The 21,983-nt window shown below is 44.7% G+C and overlaps 1 protein-coding gene across 2 annotated transcripts in view; it reads right to left on the bottom strand.

Moving 5' to 3' along the window:
* PI4KB (phosphatidylinositol 4-kinase beta) overlaps positions 1–21,983 on the bottom strand; it is a 256,070-nt gene that overhangs the window by 2,475 nt on the left and 231,612 nt on the right. For both annotated transcript variants that reach the window (XM_086947346.1, XM_086947347.1), the window contains one exon: positions 18,520–18,640. In XM_086947346.1, the coding sequence (XP_086803472.1) occupies positions 18,520–18,640 (121 nt within the window). The remainder of the gene's footprint in view (positions 1–18,519; positions 18,641–21,983) is intronic.

Here is a 21,983-nt window from a genome sequence, read left to right as displayed (position 1 = left end):
GAGTGGCATTACAAGGCATGGAATAAAGTGGGATTGTGAGGCACGGAGTAGAGTGACTGTGTGTAGCCGAGTAGAGTGATATTGTGTGATGTGGAGTGACATTGTGTAGAGTGGAATTGTGTGCACTGTGTGGAGTAGTGCCATGTGGCATGGAGTGGCACTGTGTGATGTGGAGTGAAGTGGAATAGAGTGGAGTGGTACAGAATGGAGAGCCTCAAAGGACTTCAGCGCCACTGAGTAGTAAGCACTATATAAACACAGTTACAACTGAGTGGAGTGACAGTGACTAAAGTGAAGTGGCACTGAGTGATGCAAGCAGTCCTAAGAAGCAAAATGGAGAAGGAGTGGAGGGGAAGAGGCATGTGGTGCTATGGCCAGAGCTGCAGACGTTGGATCTGAAGAACCAAGTTTGAGTCTAGGCATCACCACAACACTGCGATTCTGGACAAATCACTCAATCTGCAGTGCCTAAAAAATGAATGTGATCTAGTGTATTGTAACTTGTGCCCATGTAACACGATCTAATACCTTTGAGTCTGGTCGATTTCACATGATAAAAATGCAACAAACAAAAAAAAGTACACAGTACCTCAATATCCATGGAAGCAGTGGATGGGCACTAATGTAAATGAATCAATCTGTGCACCACAGACAGAAAAGGAAGTGACGCACGGCACACACTGGCCAAAATAGGAGGCAGAAAAGAATAGTGACAATGATGCCAACAGAGGACCATCTCCAGATAGCATGTTGTATGCATCATGATCTGCTACGGGCTAGCTAAAAAGCAGCACCCAGAAGGCTTGTGTGCTCATTCTACCACAGCAAAGGTCGCTACCATGGCCTTGACGAATAGTGTGCCAGTCACTGACATTTGTCAGGCTGCTTCATGGGTGTCCTTCGACATGTTCAGCAAGCATTACTGCCTGGATTGAGAGTTGAGAACTTTGCCTGATCTGTCCTGCAGGATTTCCTGGTCAGAACCATTCCACAGCCCCACTAACAGGGGAGGTGTACTGCTTTGGTATCAACCACAAGGTTAGGATTATGCAGTTAGAAGGCTCCATGGCTCCATCAGAAGAACAAGTTACTTACTTTCGGTAACACGTTTTCTGGTAGAGACTATCTAACTGCAGATTCTTCACTAACCCTCCCTCCTCCCTTTTCTGTGGATGTCCTCATAGGTCTATTAATAGAATGCTAATCCTAAACATTTGCACGCTGCACCATCTGGTTTCAATGGCTCATGCGACCAACATCGCGCAGAGGTGGCATATATATATGGGCCCATGTGTCATATCTGGAGTGAACGGATCCGATGCGGAGCCACACAACACCCCCTTCCGATGCCCAGAGGAATTGCTTTAAAGTATCTGGATCAAGTCTGACTCCTAAGGAAATTCACAAGGTGAAGAATCTGTAGTTTGAAATCGATCAGAAAGAATGAGCACAATAAAACATAACACTATCAGAGTAAACACTAAGGCCGGACTTCACACGTAAACATGAATTTTATAGCAAGGCACAAGGGCCAATATTATGCATATTTCTTTAATTGCCAGCTCACAGCGGCAACACCAAACAATGTAAAGAATTTAGAACACAGGTTCAACATTCCAATCTTAATAAAATTCTGTGAAAGGCAGCCATATTCCTTCTTTGTTGCTGCTCACAGCCAAGATTAGTATGTTGAATATAGTTTAAGAATAGTCAAGTTGTTTTTTACCATGTTTTGGGGACGCTTATTTGTTGTTTGGTTTTGAATGATTCATCCTCAAACGCCTGTTACTTTGTCTGTGGGCGCTTCCTGATAGTCTGTTATATTGACACACACGGGCTGCTTCCCCAGAATTTTATTAGGTTCACTGGCTCTCTATCCAGTTTTAGAATTGATTCACCAACTACGCGTTTCCCCAACATGCTTCCCGACCAGACTTTTGTCCCTCTCACGCTCCGACTGCTACCGTTATTTATGCTCTATTCTTTATTAACCCTGCTACCAAGTGTTCGCCCTCATCCGAACAACTTGTGTACTGACTCCTATCAAACCCCGATTACCCACGGGCACTCCCTTCCTTCGATGTTAATTTCGCTCACCTCAATTCATGTTCCGAGTCCCCTTTCTGTTATTCTCGCCATCGAGCGTGGGACAACGAACCCACCCGACCTCCACTCTCACGCTCCTCTGTGATACGCCGACAATGCTATCTAAAATCTCCTCTTGGCCGCTTATCCCTAATCGCGTTCTTTCTTCAACACTTCGATCGCGTTATTTAGTTGATTTGGAGGTTTTCTTGATCCCTTGAGGCCGCGGTACTCACGTCACGTGACTGGCGGCCATTTTGGATTGGTCTCTATTCCTTTTACTTAAGGGATTTCGGGCGGCCATCTTTTGAACACGCAAAAGAGCCGGTTGACAGTTTCCCTGTGAGATAACAGTCATCGATCACTGTCATTTCGACGTAATCCGTGTTTGACGAATTTTGATGGTGCTTTCTCTGCCTCTTGAGTATTTAACAAATTTTTGTTTGTTTTTTATTGGTGTTTCTGTGTTCTACCATTCCCTCTATTGTTCTAATTTAACTCTTAAGGGTGTTGCCCAAATTTGTTATTAGGCTCACTTTCAAGGAGTTATCATTTTCCATTAGTACCTTACGGTGTTTCAGTGATTTACCCCTAAAGTCCTAAAATGGACCAAGTCACTTTGACTAGGGATTCTGTTAATATCAGAAATAAGGAATCTGTTGATAAGGCGGTCTCAGCACTGGCCTCTCAGCTTAGCAAAAAGCTGGAGGACTGCATGGATAGGATGGAGGAAAGGTTTTCTAAGGATAAGAATCCCGAGGGACAGTCTTGCTCTGTGGAAGGAAGCACAGTGGCTGTTAGCGGTGTGACTGCCAGTTGAAAAAGGCGACATCTGACAGAGTTTCAAGGTAATGGGGCCTTTATAATGAAAGGCAGAGAGAAATCTTCTCGTAAAGAGAATAATGGACAGGCTATGAAGGCCAAAAAGAGTGATCGCAAAGTGATTGTTTGCGATGAATCTTTAAGCAGTGTCGACATCCTCATTTCATGTTCAGATGACTTTGAATCCTCAGAGGAGTAAAGAGGAGGTTAAGGGTAAAAGATTTAAGAGAGAGGCGGATGATACCTCGGATCACGTTCTGGACCCTTTAGGGGAACAGATGTTCGACCCAAATTCCATCCAACACCCTCTCTCCCCTCAATGGGAGCCCATTAAACATGTCGCTCAATATGTTGAATTTTGGATAAGGAGGGAAATGCCTAAGGAGGTGAGGACCAAAATGAGATCCGAATGCCCGAGACCCTCTTTGGCTAACAAAGTTGGGCTTACACCCGAACTCGATTCCAAAATGTTAACCTTCCTTAATAAGATGGGGAGAGACCCTAGAAGGGGGCTCGATAAAGGGCTCAAGCGGTGTCAAGTCCGCCTCTTGGATGTATTTGGTCCCTTAACTAAAATTTTCGATCTTTGCGAGGAGGCATACCTGCAGAATGGCGTCATTAATTCTGGGGATCTACGACAGTGGATCCAGAGGGCCATTTGCTTATTAGGCAATGCCAATGCCTCCTTGTGTGTTGAGGAGGAAAAGTTTTTTTTAATGAAAATAGACCCAAAGCTAGCTGAATTAGCCTCTAAGGAATCGGGTCAAAAAGCTGGTGGTATGCTCTTCGGTGAAGAGTTTGTGAACGAGATGGCCAAATACGCAGGAGCCTTTAATTCGATTCAGAAGGTCCAAAAGGACATCAGAAGGGTTTTTGGCACGGCCGGGAAGATGTGGGGCCGATTCCCCGGCCGCGGTGTTGGCATTTCCAGAGGCTCCTTCTCCGGCAGTGGGTTCAAATCAGGATTTCAATCGGGATCCTATTCTCCAGGCTTCTTCCCTCAGAGACAGAGAGGTGGAAGATGACGTCACAGAGGCGAAAGAAGAGGTAGATTCCAAGGTATGTTTGGTAAAAGACCCTTCCTTTATAATTCCAAAGGTGGGTGGCAGACTTGCTTTGTTTCTAGACGGGTGGAAGGAAATCATGTTGGACCCTTGGGTCTTACAGACAGTATCTGGTTATGTAATAGACTTGGTTGCAACCCCAATACAGGTAAGGAGACCCCCTCTGCTAATATTTGCAAAGGATCAAGAGGTTTTGGTAACTCAGGAGGTGGAAGAGTTAGAAAAGAAAGGAGCGATAGAGAAGGCAGATTATTCTCCTACTGGCTTCATAAGCAACCTTTTCTTAGTGGAAAAAAAGGACAAGACTATGAGGCCTGTGATAAATTTGAAAGATGTGAACGAATGGGTGGAATACAACATTTCAAAATGGAAGGTATTCACATGTTGAGAGACATTTTAAGGGAAGGAGATTGGCTGACTCGCTTGGACCTGAAAGAAGCTTATTTGACTATCCCTGAAATGGGAGGAACTGAGAATTTCACTCCAGAATAGAGATTTGAAATCCTTCTGGGCCATAGCGAGTGGTGGTGGGAGAGAGCCTAAAGTGGCAATTGAACCCAATATAGCCCCAATTGTATGGGAGGGACACTTTGGATCTTTGTACGCTTGTTCAAGCGATGGTGCAGTAGTATTTTCTGTTTCCTCCCCCACCCATGAGTATCGACTGGGTGGGGGAACAGGAAATTACTCTTGCAGAAGTGGTTTCTGCTACTAACAAACTAGTGCCAAACAAGGCACCCGGACTGGATAGACTTCCTGGGGACCTGTTTAGGTCCCAACCTGAAATATGGGCCCCCTATCTCTGTGTGCTTCACAACTCTATCCTGAGGGGAATGGATCCACCTGAAAGTTGGCGGGGGGCAGAAATAGTACCCATTTATAAAAAAGGATGCCCTCTCCTACCATCAAATTATAGGCCCATCAGTCTAATAGATAACACACAGAAGCTGATGGGTCGAATTATCCTGGATAGGGTGTAAGCCTGGATAGAGGAACATGAGATCTTGAGTCCTCTTCAGGCTGGCTTTAGGGCAGGTATGTCAACTACTGACCAGTTATTCAGACTTCAGGTCCTGTATTCATCTGCAGAGGTCGCTCCCACCACGCTCCATCGCTTTTCACCAAGCCTCCTGCGGTATTGTAGCTTGTGCCTACGCTTGTGCCTACGCTTGCCTGCACTTTGCTATCCAGCCTAACGCTAGCGCTATTGTGCCTGCGCTTGATTTGTACTATTGTTTGTGCGCTAGTATCGTATCCTCGTTTGGTGCGCTTGCATTGACAAACGTCACGCCAGTTGCATATTTGCTGCCTTGTGTGTATTTAGACCAGATCACTTCTGCCTGACTGAACCAGCAACTCTGCCCACCCCAACCCCGTCGTCCTTGCTTCCGCTTTGGCTGCCATCTTGTTGTTGTTGTTATTATTGTCCCAGCCTGCAGCTCCACCCCGCATCCCGCCTCCCAGCTGACCACCCCTCGCCCCGCCCCCTCCACTAACTACTTATGGTAGAGCTTCTGACGCGCAGCGTCCACGCGCAGCGGTCGCGCACCATTCGCGCCTAAGGTGCACCAAAGGTAAGCCCGTCTACGCCCGTCCGCTCCTGGCCCGCGCCCAGCGCCAGACCCCCTGGGCCCCGTCCAACCCACCCCTCCCGCATTACTTACGCCGCCTCCACCCTCCTAGCCCTTAACCCCGGCCGACTCTCCGACTGCGCTCAAGCCGCCCCCGGACACACCCATGGACCCTTCATGTGTAACTCCTGCAAGTTTGACGGCACCAAGACCAACTCCACATCCACTAACACCAAACAGACACCTGACACCAACCACTTAAAATGCATCCTGCTCAACACCCGCTCGGTCCACAAACACGCCATCGACCTCTGGAATCTACTAGACACCATCTCTCCGGACGTCGCCTTTTTAACTGAAACATGGATGAACGCCTCCTCAGCCCCAGACATCACCATTGCCATCCCGGAAGGCTACAAGATCATCCGAAAAGACCGCAACAAGCAAACAGGAGGAGGCATCGCTATCGTCCACAAGAATTCCATCCGAATCTCAACCAGCTCAGACGTCAACCTCGCTAGCGCCGAACACCTTCACTTCCAGATCCACACCGACCCCAAGACCACACTCAGAGGCACCCTCCTCTACAGGCCACCAGGACCCCGGGCACAACTCAGTGAAGACATCACTGACTTTATCACCCCACACGCCCTCCCCTCCGAGGACTACATCCTATTGAGAGACCTCAATTTTCATCTGGAAAAAAGTAACGACAGCAACACCACCGCCCTTCTGGAAAATCTCACCAACCTCGGACTCAAACAACTTGTTAATACCCCCACTCACCTCGCAGGTCACACACTCAACCCTATCTTCACCTCCAGCAAACATATCTCCTTCAGTCACACCACAGCTCTCCATTGGACGGACCACAGCTGCGTTCACTTTATCTACAAAAAGACCACAACCATCCTCAACCTACTCTGCGAAGAAACTGGAACAAAATCACCATCGACCAGATCTCATCGCTTCTTCAAAACCCCCCTGCCCACTCATCGAACGCCAACCAAGCAGCCACTAACCTCACTCAATGGCTAACCAACAGCGCTGACAACCTAGCACCCCTGAAAAAACATCAAATCAAACAAGGCAACAAAAACGCCCCCTGGTTCAACGATGATCTTAAGAAATCCAAGAAACTCTGTCGCTCCCTTGAGAAGGCCTGGAAAAAAGACCCAAACACCAGCATCAGAGACGCCTTCAAAAACGCCACCCGCATACACCACCAACTGATCCGAACTGCCAAGAAAGCCGCTTTCAAAGACCGACTTGACAACAACGGCCCCAACAGCAAGGAATTATTCAACATCGTCAAAGAATTCACCAACCCCACTGCCAACTCCAACGACATCACTCCCTCTCAAGACCTCTGCAACTCCCTAGCTTCGTTCTCCCACGACAAAATCGCAGACATCCACAACAGCTTCGACAACCAACCCGGAGACCAACCCACCCAACCTTCTGCCACACCTTCACCCCCCTTGAACATCCTTCATGACTGGAACCCAATCTCCACGGATGATACCATCCGCCTGATGAACTCCATCCACTCAGGATCCCCCTCTGACCCATGCCCTCACCACATCTTCAACAAAGGAGATTCCATCATCGCACCCCACCTCCGAGATGTCATCAACTGCTCCCTCACCTCCGCCACCTTCCCAGATAGCTGGAAACACGCCGAACTCAGCGCCCTTCTGAAAAAACCCACAGCTGACCCCACCGAACTCAAAAACTACCGCCCCATATCACTCCTTCCATTCCCGGCCAAAGTCATCGAGAAAGCTGTCAACAACCAGCTCGCCGCCTTCCTCGAAACCAACAAATCCCTCGACTCCTCACAGTCCGGCTTCCGAGCCAAACACAGCACTGAGACCGCACTCATCGCAGCAACAGACGACATTCGAACTCTACTGGACAATGGTGACACCGTCGCCCTCATCCTCCTCGACCTCTCCGCAGCCTTCGACACAGTCTGTCATAGCACCCTGTTACAACGCCTCAGTAACATCGGAATTCAAGGAAAAGCACTGGAGTGGATCACCTCGTTCCTTGCCGGACGAACTCAGAGAGTTCGCCTCCCACCATTCATATCAGAAGCCACCGAAGTCATTTGCGGCGTGCCACAAGGATCTTCACTCAGCCCCACCCTCTTCAACGTATACATGAGCCCCCTCGCGGCCATCGCACGTCAACACAACCTCAACATCATCTCCTACGCTGATGACACTCAACTGATCCTCTCACTCACCAAAGACCCTAACACCGCCAAAACCAACCTACATAAAGGAATGAGAGAAGTAGCCAAATGGATGAAGCACAGCCGTCTGAAACTGAATTCTGACAAAACAGAAGTCCTTATCTTAGGTACCTCCCCCTCCGCCTGAGACGACTCATGGTGGCCAGAATCCCTTGGAAAAGCACCCATCTCAACAGACCACGCACGAAACCTGGGCGTCATTCTGGACTCCGTACTCTCGATGACCAGACAAGTCAACGCAGTTTCATCATCTTGCTTCAACATTCTTTGCATGCTCCAAAAAACATTTCGCTGGATCCCCACTGAAACTAGAAAAACGGTCACCCACGCACTGGTTACAAGCCGCCTGGACTACGGAAACACCCTATACGCCGGTACCACCGCAAAACTTCAGAAAAAACTCCAACGCATCCAGAACGCATCAGCCAGACTCATTCTAGACATTCCACGTAAAGATCACATTTCTGGTCACCTGAAAAACCTCCACTGGCTCCCCATCAATAAGAGGATAACATTCCGCCTTCTAACCCACGCACACAAAGCACTTTACGAACTTGGACCCGAATGCCTCAACACACGACTTTCCTTCTACACCCCCTCCCGCCAGCTACGCTCCTCCCACCAAGCCCTTGCTGCTGTACCTCGCATCAACAAAACCACCATGGGAGGAAGATCCTTCTCCTACCTGGCGGCTAAAACATGGAACTCGCTGCCCACTCACCTTCGCCTCACTCAGAACCACCTAGCATTCAGAAAGCAACTTAAAACCTGGATATTCGACAAGTAGCTCCCCACCCTTCTCCAAGCGCCTCGAGACCCTCTGGGTATGTAGTGCGCTATATAAATCACTGAATTGAAATTGAATTGAAATTGAATTATTGGAGAGCAGTGAGCGTAGACGTAGACGGTGGCAGCCTGTACCTAATTTTCGTGGACCTGAGGTCTGCATTTGACCTGGTGCTCAGGGGAAAACTGTGGAAAGTTCTTGCAGATTTAGGCCTACCTCCTTACCTTCTTGATGTACTAATCAGGCTACACACAGAAACCTATGCCCAGGTTAGGTGTGGGAGACAAGGAGAGCTCTCCAAACGGTTTCCGGTAGGAAAGGGAGTACGCAGGGGTGCGTCCTGGCCCCTACCCTTTTTAGTATTTACATAAATGGACTTGTGGATCACTTGGTGGGTATAAAGGACATTGATGCCCCAAGGCTGGTCTCAGGTCGGGTACCCGCATTGATGTTCGTGGATGACACCTTATTGTTATCCAGAATGTCAATGGGGATACAACGCGTCCTGGACGGCTTTGCCAATTTTTGTGCACTAAGAGGATTGGAAATCAATTTGGCCAAAACCAAGTTTATGATTTTCAACCCCCCCAGTAAGACCCGCCAAAACCCAGTATTAGATGGTACTCCTTTAGAGAGGGTAAAAACCTTTGAGTATCTGGGAATCACACTCGAAGAACATCTGAACTGGGGTACCCAGCTGTCAAAGGTAGCTCTTAAAATGGGACAAAATGTCGGAGGGTTAACCAAAATGTATAGACTCTCGGCCTACAAGCCCACTGCACCTGCCATAGAAATTTACAAAGTGCAGGTTAGAGCTGCATCGATGTATGGAGCTGAGTTATGGGGTCACAACAAGCTTACCAACCTCACGAAGACTGAAAATACATTTATGAGGAACTTGTTGGGGCTGCCTGTCAGCACTCCTCTAATACCCCTCAGACTGGATTTAGGGCTCCTTCCTATTGAGGAGGAGGCAGCACTAAGGCCACTGATATTCTGGAGAAGACTGTGGACTTCTCCTGAATTATCTGCCTATAAGAACGAGTTTAGTAATGTCTGGGTGGATATTAGAGATACAAGGATTCCATGGCTAAATCACATCAAGAAATACACCAGTAGGATTGATCTGCCAGAGTTGTGGGCCTCACCAGAAGTAGCCTGCGCTAGAATAACTAAGGCCAACCTTGTGCACCACTGAAGGTACTACAATTTAACCCTCCTACACAGAAGCACTACACTCGGCAAGTTGACATCCCAGTTCCTCCACGTTAAAGTAGAGTACAAACTGGAACAGTTTTTGGATGCGATCTTCCCGGCTATATCAAGGAAATTGTACATGCAGTTCAGGATGGGTAGTTTGCCAATCGAATCCTTTACTAGTAAATGGGACACTAACCAAAGCACTGAGTGCCCATCATGCAATCACCATCTAGAAAATGAAACTCATGAACTCTTTTTCTGTCCTAAATATCAGGCAGCACGCAGATGTTGGGTCAAACCAATCTCTAGGAACCTCGGATTCAGGGAATGTTCCACGGCTCAGAGTTCTCAAATTTGACACCCCCCCCGATAGTTTTCGCAGTGTCCCGCTTCTTAAATGCAATGTGGCTGAATCGACGTAACTCCCTTATACAATGCTTATTTGATGAACTTTTTGCTATTGTATTTTATTGATAAATTGCATCTTCATGATAACTATTATTACATGGATTAATACGTTTTTAGCTTATATGTTTTTTGAAAATGTCTATTTTATTTTTTAACCTATTTATTCTCAATTGTAATGAATCTATGTCTTTAATTATGTGCTTTTATGGCCCTGGTGGCCGAAATAAAGTTATCAATTGAAAATTGACTATCCCTGTTTGTCTGGAACAAAGAAATCTTTTGAAGTTCCTATAGAAAGGTACCATGTGGAGGTTCAAGAGCCTCCCCTTCGGCCTGACATCTGCCCCTTGGTGCTTTACAAAAGTAATGCGTCCAATGACGGCATGGTTACGATCAAGGGGGAGAATATTGATCATCTATTTGGACGGCATTCTCATAATGTCAGAGTCCGAAGCTCAGGCTCAAGAGCATACCACCTTAGCAGTCAGTGTGATAGAAGACTTGGGCTTCATAGTAAACAGGAAGAAGTCTTGCCTGATTCCCAGTCAGGGGACCGTTTTCCTGGGTTTTCAGATCTCGACCTTGGATTGTGTCTTGAAGTTGCCTATGGAGAAAGTCAGGAGGATTCGCAGGGAAGTATGCAAACTGCTAAGGACAGTCCGGGTCGTCTTTAGACAAGTAGCAAGAGTTATAGGGCTTCTTACGGCCTCTATTCAAGTGGTTTTCCCAGCTCCTCTCCATTACCGCGCTATGCAAAGATTGAGAACCTTATATCTCAACAAAGGGGTGACCTATTCCCACAGGGTGCAGTTAGACTCAGAGGCCCAGGAGGAACTAGCTTGGTGGTTGGAAAATCTCGAGGCTTGGAATGGTTGTGCGATATTTGGACCAACCCCAGACATGATTATAGAATCAGACGCCAGCCTTCAGGGTTCCAGATGTGGCTCCTTAACTACTGATGGAACATGGACAACTCAAGAGAGGGAAATGCATATCAACTACCTAGAGTTCTTTATTTTTATTTATCAAGTTTTAAATAGCGCGAACTCGATCCCGAAGGATATCAGAGCGCTTTACAATTTGAGGCAATTAAATAACTTCCGACGCTATTTCCCTATAAACCCACATCCCACTATGGAACTAAAAATGCAAAATAAGAACATTTTTTTTTTAATAACTATTAACTTTTTTACACAGATAATAAAAACACATCTTATACCAAAAATACATGCATCACACACATACAAAATAAATACAAACATAATTAATGTGCCTGTTACGTGGACTGATCATCACATCATCATCTTCTCATTCAATAGCCCCAAAAATATCAACTAAATAACACCACTCTACAGCCTACATACAGGGGAACAAGCGAAGCATGCAGAATTTGGAATCACAACCAACAATAAATACTCAACTGGAAACAACACACTCAGCAGAAAAACTATGAATGGATGTTCTTTGCCTTTGACCGAGTCAAATGTTGTGTGCTCCTGAAAATTGACAACATCTCCGCAGTCAGATATGTGAACAAACTAGGGGGTCCTCGTTCGAAGGCCCTAGCTGACCTCTCGAGAGAATTTTGGCATTTTTGCCTGAGCAAACATATTATGCTTCTGGCTCAGTATTTACCGGTGGCGAGCAACTCCATCGCAGACTGGAACTCTCGTCAACTGAGGAATTTCAGCGATTGGAGACTGAACAGACAAATGTTTTTTATTTGAACAACAAATGGGGTCCTTTCCCCTTGGATCTCTTTGCCAACTGTATAAATGCTCAGGTTCCCAGGTTTTTCAGTTGGACACCAGACCCAGCTGCGGAAGCAGTGGATGCATTAATGCAACCTTGGGACGAGTCTCGTTGTTACGCGTTTCACCCGTTTGCTCGATTCAGAGAGCCCTGTTGAAGGTCAAGAGCGAAAAGGCCGAAATAGTCCTAATTACCCCATTCTGGACGTCTCAAGTTTGGTATCCAGATGTTATGGAGATGTTGATTTCCGACCCAGTACTTCTGCCGGTTGTGCCTGATCTACTAACCAATTCTTCAGGAGATTTCCACAAGATGGTCCTCCAGGGTCATTTAAGGCTAATGACTTGGTTGATTTCGGGAGAGCCTGGCAAATGTCAGGCTTCTCTTCGGAGGCTTCAAAACTCATTAAGGAGTCTTGGGCACCAGGGACCTCTAAGGCCTACAGGCTGGCCTGGGGAAAATGGATTTGTTGCTGTACTTCGAGGAGTGTGGATCCCGTATCAGCTCCCTTAGTGGAGGTAGTTAACTACCTTTCCGAGGTTTTTCATAACGGTAAATCTTATAGTACCGTTAATATTGCTAGATCATCTATTTCGTCAGGTCATGATTTAGTGGATTGCGTCTCTGTCGGCCAACATGACGTAGTAAGAAGGCTTTTGAGGAGTGTAAGAATTAAAGCTCCTCCTGGAGCAAAGTATTCTTCTCTTTGGGATGTGGATATTGTTTTGAAAGAACTTTTGTCTTGGAATGAAAATTAATTTTTAGATCTCAAACATCTTTCTTTCAAATTAGTTATGTTGTTATGCTTGATTTCATTCCGAAGAGTTTCAGATGTGAAAGCTTTGAAGATTACAGGACGTAGATTCGTCCCTGAAGGAATTTGTTTCACAATTTCTAAGAGAACCAAAACTGTGTCTAGGACAATTTTCTACCCTTATTTTGATGATTTTAGAAAATTATGTGTAGTAAGATGCATACGTGAGTATGAAAGGAGGACTGAATGCCTAAGGAATGCCTCTGAAACTCAACTGATTATTTCGTTTAGACACCCTCATAAAGCAGTCTCCCCTCCTACCTTGGCTCGTTGGTTCAAGGAGGTCATGTCTAAAGCAGGGATTGATTTAACGAAGTTTAGTGCTCATTCTGCTGTAGGGGCTGTGGCTTCTAAAGCCTTCTTTCTGGGAGGTGGTTTGTCAGCCATTTTATCTGCGGCTGATTGGTCTTCTGAATCTGTGTTTAAGAAATGTTATTTTAAACCTGTGGACTGTGCTGTATCGAATATTATGGCAAGGCTTTGAACATGCATAATATTGGCCTCTGTGCCTTGCCATAAAATTCAGATTTTCCACAGTCTGGTGGGTAGAAAATCATGATTTTATTAAAGACACGGAGACTGATATTATCCCTCCCTGTTATTTTTTCCACCCATTAATTCTGTTTTTGACTTTTTTCAGGTGGTGACAACAAAAAGTAATCTACAATGGAGACAACTCTTGGTTTCTTTGAAGTTTATTACTGTTATACTCTTTGACACCGATTGAACTCACCTGTGTTCTAAATTCGTTACATTGTTTGGTGTTGCGGCTATGAGATGGCAATTAAAGAAAATATGCATAATATCAGCCTCCATGTCTTTAATAAAATCATGATTTTCTACCCACCGGACTGTGGAAAATCTGAATTTCCTTTCAACATCTTCTCATTGCAATTGTTATTTTTATTTTTAAAGTGAAAGGGCCACACCGCTAAAAGATGTTGAATGCCAAGGTGCCGATTACAAAGACTTCTAGTCTTGATGCAACTTCATACCTCTTTTTCGTCTGACCTTACACTGCCGGTCTTTTTATCTCATGCATGCAGATTCATTTTGATTCCTGTTTTCTCCGTTTGTCACTGTTTTCTTATCTCTTTTTTGTTAGATCTCCATTTTCTACATGTCGCTGTCTTTCTCTAGGTTAAAGTCTACTGATGAAAAATAAGTTCTTAAAATAAAATGCTGCTGCCCACCATCTGCAAACACTTGCATAAATTAAGCAAGTCTTTGATGACAGCAGAAACATGTTTTTGTTGCAGTTTTGCTGTGAGATCTAGTATCTTTATGTGATATGTAGCTCCTTGTGTGGACACTTTTAAAACATGCTCCCTAGCAACGAGGGGCAAGTGACCTGTCACTATAGTGTGGCCCATTGTCGTTGATGGAACTGCACTGCTTTCACCAGGTTTTCACTTTTAATCAGAGTGCGAAAGATTGCATAGCCATCGTTGACGACACTGATTTGTCCTCACAGTTAGCACTAACTACAAGGGTTCTATACACACACTCTTGCCGAGGTCTCATTTGTAGTCTTGTGTTGGCACTATGACTTTGTAGAAAGTCTGGGATCAGATCAACACGTTAGGTTTCCTGTTGAGAAACCAGCACTTTTCTATACACTACTCGAGCTTTGCTCTTTTTGTCCTTTTGATGTAACTCATAACCCTCTGGTGGAAAACACCCCTTGTTATATGTCTATAATTCTATATGTTATGTAGCGCTCCCACAGAGAGATTCTTAATCTGGTTATTCACTGCTATAACATAACAGTTGGAAACAAAAGTGGTTTTTCATTATTGCCACGTCATAAAGGAATTCCAAGCTGCTCCAACAGGTTTCTCCGAGAGCCTGTCAGTGCAGCGATGGCTCTATGCTTCCATGGACAGCAGAGATCACAGCGGTGAAAGGGGTGGAGAGAAGGCACAGAGGATGTGGGGTTGGGTGGAAAGAGGCCTTTTTGTTTTTACATTAGGGACTGGAAAGAGGTGCAATTCAGGTTTGGCTCACACTTTACACATCTACTCCTGTGTAGAATTTGAAATTAAGTGAAGATTTGGGGGGGGGGGGGGCATACATACAAAAATTATAGATGAGTAAAAAGTGAAGAACAGGGATGTTTTCTACCCCGTGACACTCCAATCTCCTTGTTGAAAAACAACCCACATATTCACCGTTATCCATCTATAATTCTTAATATAAAGGGCGAGTAACCTTACACCTTTAATCATGGTACCACTGGACAGAATGATCCTTATTCGACTTACGTGCACCCATATGGGCACAGTCATTACACATGTGCTAGCAAAGCCAATAGGTCAGACTTCGATGTTGAGTCATGATTACATCCTTAAGAAAAAGCCTTTCATCACTGTGAAGAAAAACAAAAGAGAAAAATAACACTCTATATGCAATGCACATGTAAGACCAAGAATTTAAAGTGTGATTCTTCAGTGTACGTTTCAGACATAAAATAGTCCCTTTTGCACCACAATGCAAGTATTCCTTAGGCGGTGGAATGATACACCAAACAGCAAATAGCATTAGTACTTCTCTAGGTACAGCTGAAGCTCACACCATGTTTATTTGAAAGAATATACATCATAATAGACGTCCGAGAGGATGGGAGGTCTCAAAGGAGGTAAGCGATAGGGAGATTTATTTTTTAAGCGTAAAATACAGCCACAGAAAATACTGAACATGTTTTATGGGAGTGAGAGCTACATAACTGAAAAAGAAAATAGAGACGCTCTCCTGCTTCCCATGTTGGCTTATTTGCACTCAACTTTGCTGTTATACCCAATCTAACGTACAGGTCAACATTCTTCGAAATTTAGCTTGCAAGAGTGCCGTGTAAATTTGCAAAGCATTGACTTCGGCTCAGCCAGTAGCGGCTCCTCCGCTATGGCAGAGGAGTGTCGCCCCACTGCTTACAAACAGTGCGAGAAGTAGAAACATAAAATGATAATAACTCAGTTATTATCATTTTATGTTCGTGCTACTTTGCAGGTGGGCAGGTGGGCGGGGCTGCTCTGCTGACGGAGCAGGGCAGGAGAGGAGTGGTTTGCCCACTCCTAAGTGCGCAATGACTGTTTGGTTGGCCCTCTCGAGACACCCAAACCAGTCATGCACACTTTCCCCATTCTCTATGCAGGCTGCATTACAGCCTGCGTGGAGAACATGCCCAGGCCTCCATTCCCTGGTTGAGCGTCGAACCAGAAGGCTCAAAACCAATGACAACGCTGCATTGCAGCATTATGATTGATCAGTGGGGCATGGCTGTGCTTCCTGTTCCTCAAGGAGGGCAGGAGCAGAGATGCGGGACAATGCCAGCCGCCACTGGTTTCAGCTGCTGCTACTTCTTAAAAAGAGAATTTTGCTAGGTGGAGAAAGTATACTTTGATGTGTAAAGTAAGGTATTAATGTACACGTGTTATGTGCAGCCAGATGCTATAAATGTTATGATCATTTGACAGAAATAGTTTGTTTTTTAATCTTTTTATCAGAAAGATATGCCCCAACAGTAGAGGAGGTTGCACTGTATAGACTTTATGTGCAGCAGGTAATATGTGGAAACCACCAATTAAGTTTGGGGCAAATCTTCCATTGGAGAGTACAGAACTGGGAAGCAGACCAAACACAACTACATTACTACACTTTAAGAGTCCATAACTGACAGGAGGTGGTGCCTCTTGAGGACAATGGAAAATTCTCAGTCAAGAACCACAACATTGATTTTGAAAGGGATAAAGACATTTTCATTACCAAGTCTTCTTAAGCTTATCGTAAGGTCAGTGATTTAGTCCAACAATAGTGGACCATGAACAGAATCAGATTTAATATGGTTTCTTTTTTTTGACCGAATAAATATTTAATCGCCATACGGGTTGAGGCACCACCTCCCTACTAATTACAGTCAGAAGAGAGAGAAATAGTTCTTCCTAATGAACTGATTGGATTAGATTACAAAGCAAAGACCCCTCAAGATTCACATAACTTTTGCAACAAAGTGCTTCACATTAGGGATGGGAAAATAGAAACTTATCTGTCTCAGTCCTAGTCTATGCTAGCCTCTGACACTCACAGATGATCTGAGCTAAGGTAAAGGTCTGGCTCTGCTGGGCTGCTCTTGAACACCTGCGGCAACCTGTGGAACAGACTGACATTCGCTCAGTTACATTATTTTTTTTTTGTTTCTGTTGTAAAGCTGGAGGGAAAAAAACCTTTGTTAACAAGAGACCTCTGCTCGCCAACACTTAGCTAGGCATAATAAAGACATTAGAGGAACATTAAAACTGCACTAGGTCCGGTCTGAAGAAGCAGATGCCTAAAATTGAAGGTTGTATTCCTATGAAGATCAAGGCAGTTGAAGTGGCAATGAGCAATTTGTAGGCTCGGTGTCATAGGCATGTTCAGTTCGTGTCAAAAGAATTTAGCAGAAAGGGTAGAGGGACTGAGAGGAGTCAAACTGTGTGCAAATCCAGAGCAATGAGGGAGCATCCTTGGGGCCTGAGTAAGAAAGGTGGTAGCGACAGAGTAGGATTAAAGGTCGACAGTCCTACGAAGCAGTGTGTCTAGAGTTCTCCTAATGAGGCCGGGATCTTTAAAAATCCTGCATGCAAGGGCCTAGTCTTTGACTAACTTGACTGGACTAATGCCTGCCACCTTTTGTACTCCAAGGAATTAGACATAAGGCATTTGGGGGTCAGCATCTTCTAGGATGTAGTACATTAAGCTGTGACTGTACTGTATTAGAAACCTTGAACTCAGAGCCTGCCATCATCAAAAGTTAAGGGGTATGTTCAATGATGGGGACAGGGTGTGAAAGTCTTATGCTCAGAGTAAATAATTCTCAGTTTAAACAACGCCGCCTTGTGCAGCGATTACTTCTGCTACGTGAAAAAGGAAGTATCCAGAAAACTTTTGCATGTGAACAGATCATTCACTACCAAGGAATAGTGAATTAAAATCAAATTAACATACAACAACAAAGTCTTCCAAGGGCATGTAGTGCAGATCACAGTGAGAGGGGGTGTGTGTGTGTGTGTGTGTGTGGGGGGGGGGGGTGGATAAGTCTGCGGTGCTCACAAGCAGGAGGGCAAACATCAGAGACTCTCAAGGGGGGTGGGTTTTGGAGCGGTTACGATTTAGGAGGTTTAGGGTGGCCCAGTAGAGATACGGTGCTTCAGCTCTTTAAACTCACATCTAGCACATTTCATTTCAACCTGGGTAGGTGGGTTGTTATCTGCTGCTTAACCCTCACAGCTAAGAAGTGGTGACAGAAATGACCAAAGCTTCTGGCATTAAGGAGTGCTGTATGAAACAAACAGTGCTGTGACTGACAACTCTTGCTTACAATCTGTCTTGCAAATGAGACGAGAGGACCAATATATTGAGTGGGAAGTTAGTTATGCTTTTTTTAAAGTAACTACACAACAGCCTCGTTTTGAGAGAGGCACCAGAAACAGATTTAAAAAAAACTGAGCTTTACAGAGGGAAGAAGGCGATTGACTTGGGCATTTACTAGTCAGCTAGAAATGAACAGACTGTGTCAGGCTGCCTTTTTACGGTCGGTCTGAATGTGCGTTTGAGTGTCATCTACATGTTCACTGGAGGGACTGGGTCTATTGCGTTTTATGCATCAGTCATAAGGAACATGCCGCCACTTTACACATTCCAAACACCCAGTCAGATGCAACATTCAGCGACATGGTTAAGAGGTACGCAGTTCTGTGCCCTCACTCTTGGGGCTTCCGTACCTTGCTGCATTATCTCCACGATCTGCACCACTTTGTCCATGTGCTTCCGAGCAGCAATGAGTCCCTGCAGCATCAGCATCTTGTAGTAGTTGAACATGTCACCGTCGAGGCCTCCCATCACCTACAAAATGAACCCAGGCACAGAAGTTAGACAACTAGAAGGACAGGCAAGGCCCTAATGTCGAACCTAAAGGAATGACCAACAAAAGAACCTAAACCAGGGGATGAAGGACATTCAGTCTCCTAAGATTCGACACACCATTCACAAGAGCAGCAAACCCGTAACGTGGATGTCATGCCTCAGAGGAATAAAACAGATGTAAAAACTTAAAGTGAAATCTTGGTCAATATAAGATGATGGATAGCTTCCAAAAACGAAGGGGTTGTATCAGCTTGATGAGGCATATTGGAGACTTGCAGTACAATTATTACCTTTTTAAATAGGAAAAAACATATATATTTTTTATTTATTTAGAGAGTTTTATATAGCGCTGGCAAGACCTGTGGGTATCGGAGCGCTTCACAACATTTACACAGGCAATAAAACAAACAGACAGACAGACAGCCATGGGTAAAAGTAAATAACAGAGTTGAGCGTTACTGGATTGTAGGCAGCTAAGGTGTGCTAGAATATACTGGCCAAACGGTTAAGGTGCGGATCAAGGAGGCGATCCTTTAGTTTTCTCTTAAAGATCATGAAGTAGGGGTTCGTTCTGAGATCTGCTGATCGGGAGTTCCAGATTTTGGGGGCATTGCCCGAGAAGGACAGCAATTACAAAAATGTGGCAAAAGCTAAAACAGTAAAACCCAAATACAACGCTACACTCTTCTGAAAAGATTCAGTAAAAATGCATAATGAAGGCACACACAAACTAACAACCTGTAACTGTGCAAGTGAATGATGCCATGTTAACCACAATGAACCTGGCCCAAGCAAAGCTACTGGGCCTAAGGTGGAATATGGTGAGCACTTCTCTGGAGCGAGCCACATTTCCAGAATACCTTTGTCAGCCTAGATCACTTCTTTGATTAACACTCCCACTGCATGAATCAGATCTGTTTTAAGGCATCATCTCCAATGGCCCCTTTGTAGCAGGAAGAGGTGAGAACAGAAAAACCTGAATTGTACTCGAGTAACCGTAGGTTACAGGCAATGGATGAGAGGCTAGGGAGGTCATCTATGGAAGTCCTGAAGGACTTGAGAGCAACAGGTGTTCAGGCACAGAAGGATGAAGCAACTCTTCTGGGGATGCTAAAGTACGAGTTACTTACCTTAGGTAACAATGTATCTGGTAGACACATTGCCTAGCCGCAGATTCCTTAACTTAGAATATCCCCAGGCATCAGTCTGGATCCGGAATTTTTTTTTGCCGCACTTCTGCGCGCCGGGGGACGGCGCCACATGACTGTGCCCTGACATCGTCAACGTGTGAGGTCAGCGAGGTCAAGTAAGGCCCCCCGGCGCACTGACGTCAGTTATCTTTGGAGAAACTTTTCCACGGCACAACACAGAGCCACCAACAAAAACTGTGAAGGTATGGGAATAGCGTGCAAAGGATGAAAAATCTGTGAAATAAACAAGGAGAATGGTGCAAGACACGATCGTAAAAGACAGAATTATACATTGTCTACATAGAAGTGAAAAAGCTGTGAGAAAGATCCCCGCGAAGCGAAGACCCTTCCCCAAGTGCAACAAGGGAAGAATATCTCAGACAGAAATAGACTGTTAATACCATGTAGAACAGTGCCGTTCAGCAAGAACGTAGCACAGAAAGAACAGTCCACTGCAGGAAGGTATGAAAAGACTGACACTTCCCCTATAGTAATTGAGGTCTGAAACAGAGCTCAACAGATCCCCAAAGAAGACTACTTTAGAGGAGACAAGAGCCCTGAGTCGATAGAGAAGGCGGGAGGGAGGGAAGGCAGCAGGAGAAGAAAAAGATGAATCTCCTGATGAAGGTGAATAAAAAGGCACCTTCTTACAGGAAAGAAGCCTCTTGGAGGGAGTTAGCCGCATATGGCAATTCTCACAGGGGTGCAACATTGGGAGCACCCGTGAGAGTAAAACCAATGGCAACTGAAAGAGGCAAGTGGAGAAATCCACTTGGCAAGGTACTCGCAGAACGGGGGGGTGGGCGGAAAAGAATCTGCGGCTAGATAACGTCTCTACCAGATACATCGTTACCGAAGGTAAGTAACTCATACAGCTGATAGAGACATCTAGCAGCAGATTCCTTAACTTCAAAGTCAAATTCAAAAAGACTTTATTCGATTATATTTCATAAATAACCATAAAAGTACATCAAATCACATCAAGTATTACATTGTCATAATTAATATTATAAAATCAGTAAACACAGTATTTAACATGGGCCAGAATTTAAAATAGTGGATTTCATATAATCAGTGTCTTACTTAGGTAAAAAATGCTTTTAAGAAATGCCGAAACAGATGCCACTGAGAAAATATCATCCAAAGATTGTATAGCTAAAAAAGCTGGGCGGCACTGTCTCATGTTCATATATTTTAAGATAGGCATAATCCATCTTTTCCTAGATATTACATAAAATCTACAAAAAAATAAAATATGGATATCCGATTGAGTGGAGACGTTATCGCACGGAGATTTACAAATTTCCTTTGTCCAGTCGTTTATAACAGGAAAGCTCAACAGTCTGAACAGTATCCCAAATCTAAATCGGGTCAACAAAAACCTTTCTTGATCTTTCATTTGGAGGTTTAGGTAAGGCTGAATAACCCTTGGTTTTATTATCAATTGATGGGCGATTACTGTCTTTTTCAGCAGTTCTGTTTGCTCTCTTCGATTCTCTAGGAAATTTAAACTTAGCTGTTTCAGTGCTTTCCTAGTGATATTAGACAACGACATAGGGTCTACATAAAATTCCGGATGGTTAATATTTTCACAGAATGCCTTAATGTAACATAGCCATTTTATCCTGTTCACGCCATCTAATTTCAGGGCATCCACCAGAATGAGGCGATTTAGATGGCATTTTTCAGTAGTCCATACCCGATGCCATAAAAGAATCGGTTGCACCTTAATTAAGTCTTCCAGATAAGTAATACCCAATTCAATGTGGCAATTATAACTGGACGTACTCTCTGGGACAGCTAGAAGATATCGTAAGAATCCATTTTCAGTTAGTTGTAAGCTACTGACATTAGAATCACCCCAGATTCCTTCCCCATATATTGCCACCGTAACACAACTAGCTTTATATATATATATAAAAGCTCTTTAACTGGCTTTTTTCCCATCTTTTTGCTGAACGACTTAAGGGCCATTATAGATTTAGAAAATAGCAAATCTCTAGCTTTGATCGCACTGCTCCACTTACCAGTGCAATCAAACAAGATCCCCAGATATGGGAATGTTGGGGTATGGTCTAAAGGGGTCGATTCTATGAACATGGTTTTTTTCTTTTGTTTCGCGTTGCCTCCAC

The sequence above is a fragment of the Lissotriton vulgaris genome, chromosome 12 (genome assembly GCF_964263255.1).
Source record: "Lissotriton vulgaris chromosome 12, aLisVul1.2, whole genome shotgun sequence".
Lineage (NCBI taxonomy): Eukaryota > Metazoa > Chordata > Amphibia > Caudata > Salamandridae > Lissotriton > Lissotriton vulgaris.
Note: the sequence above shows the minus strand (reverse complement) of the source record. Positions and strands in the feature narration are given on the sequence as shown.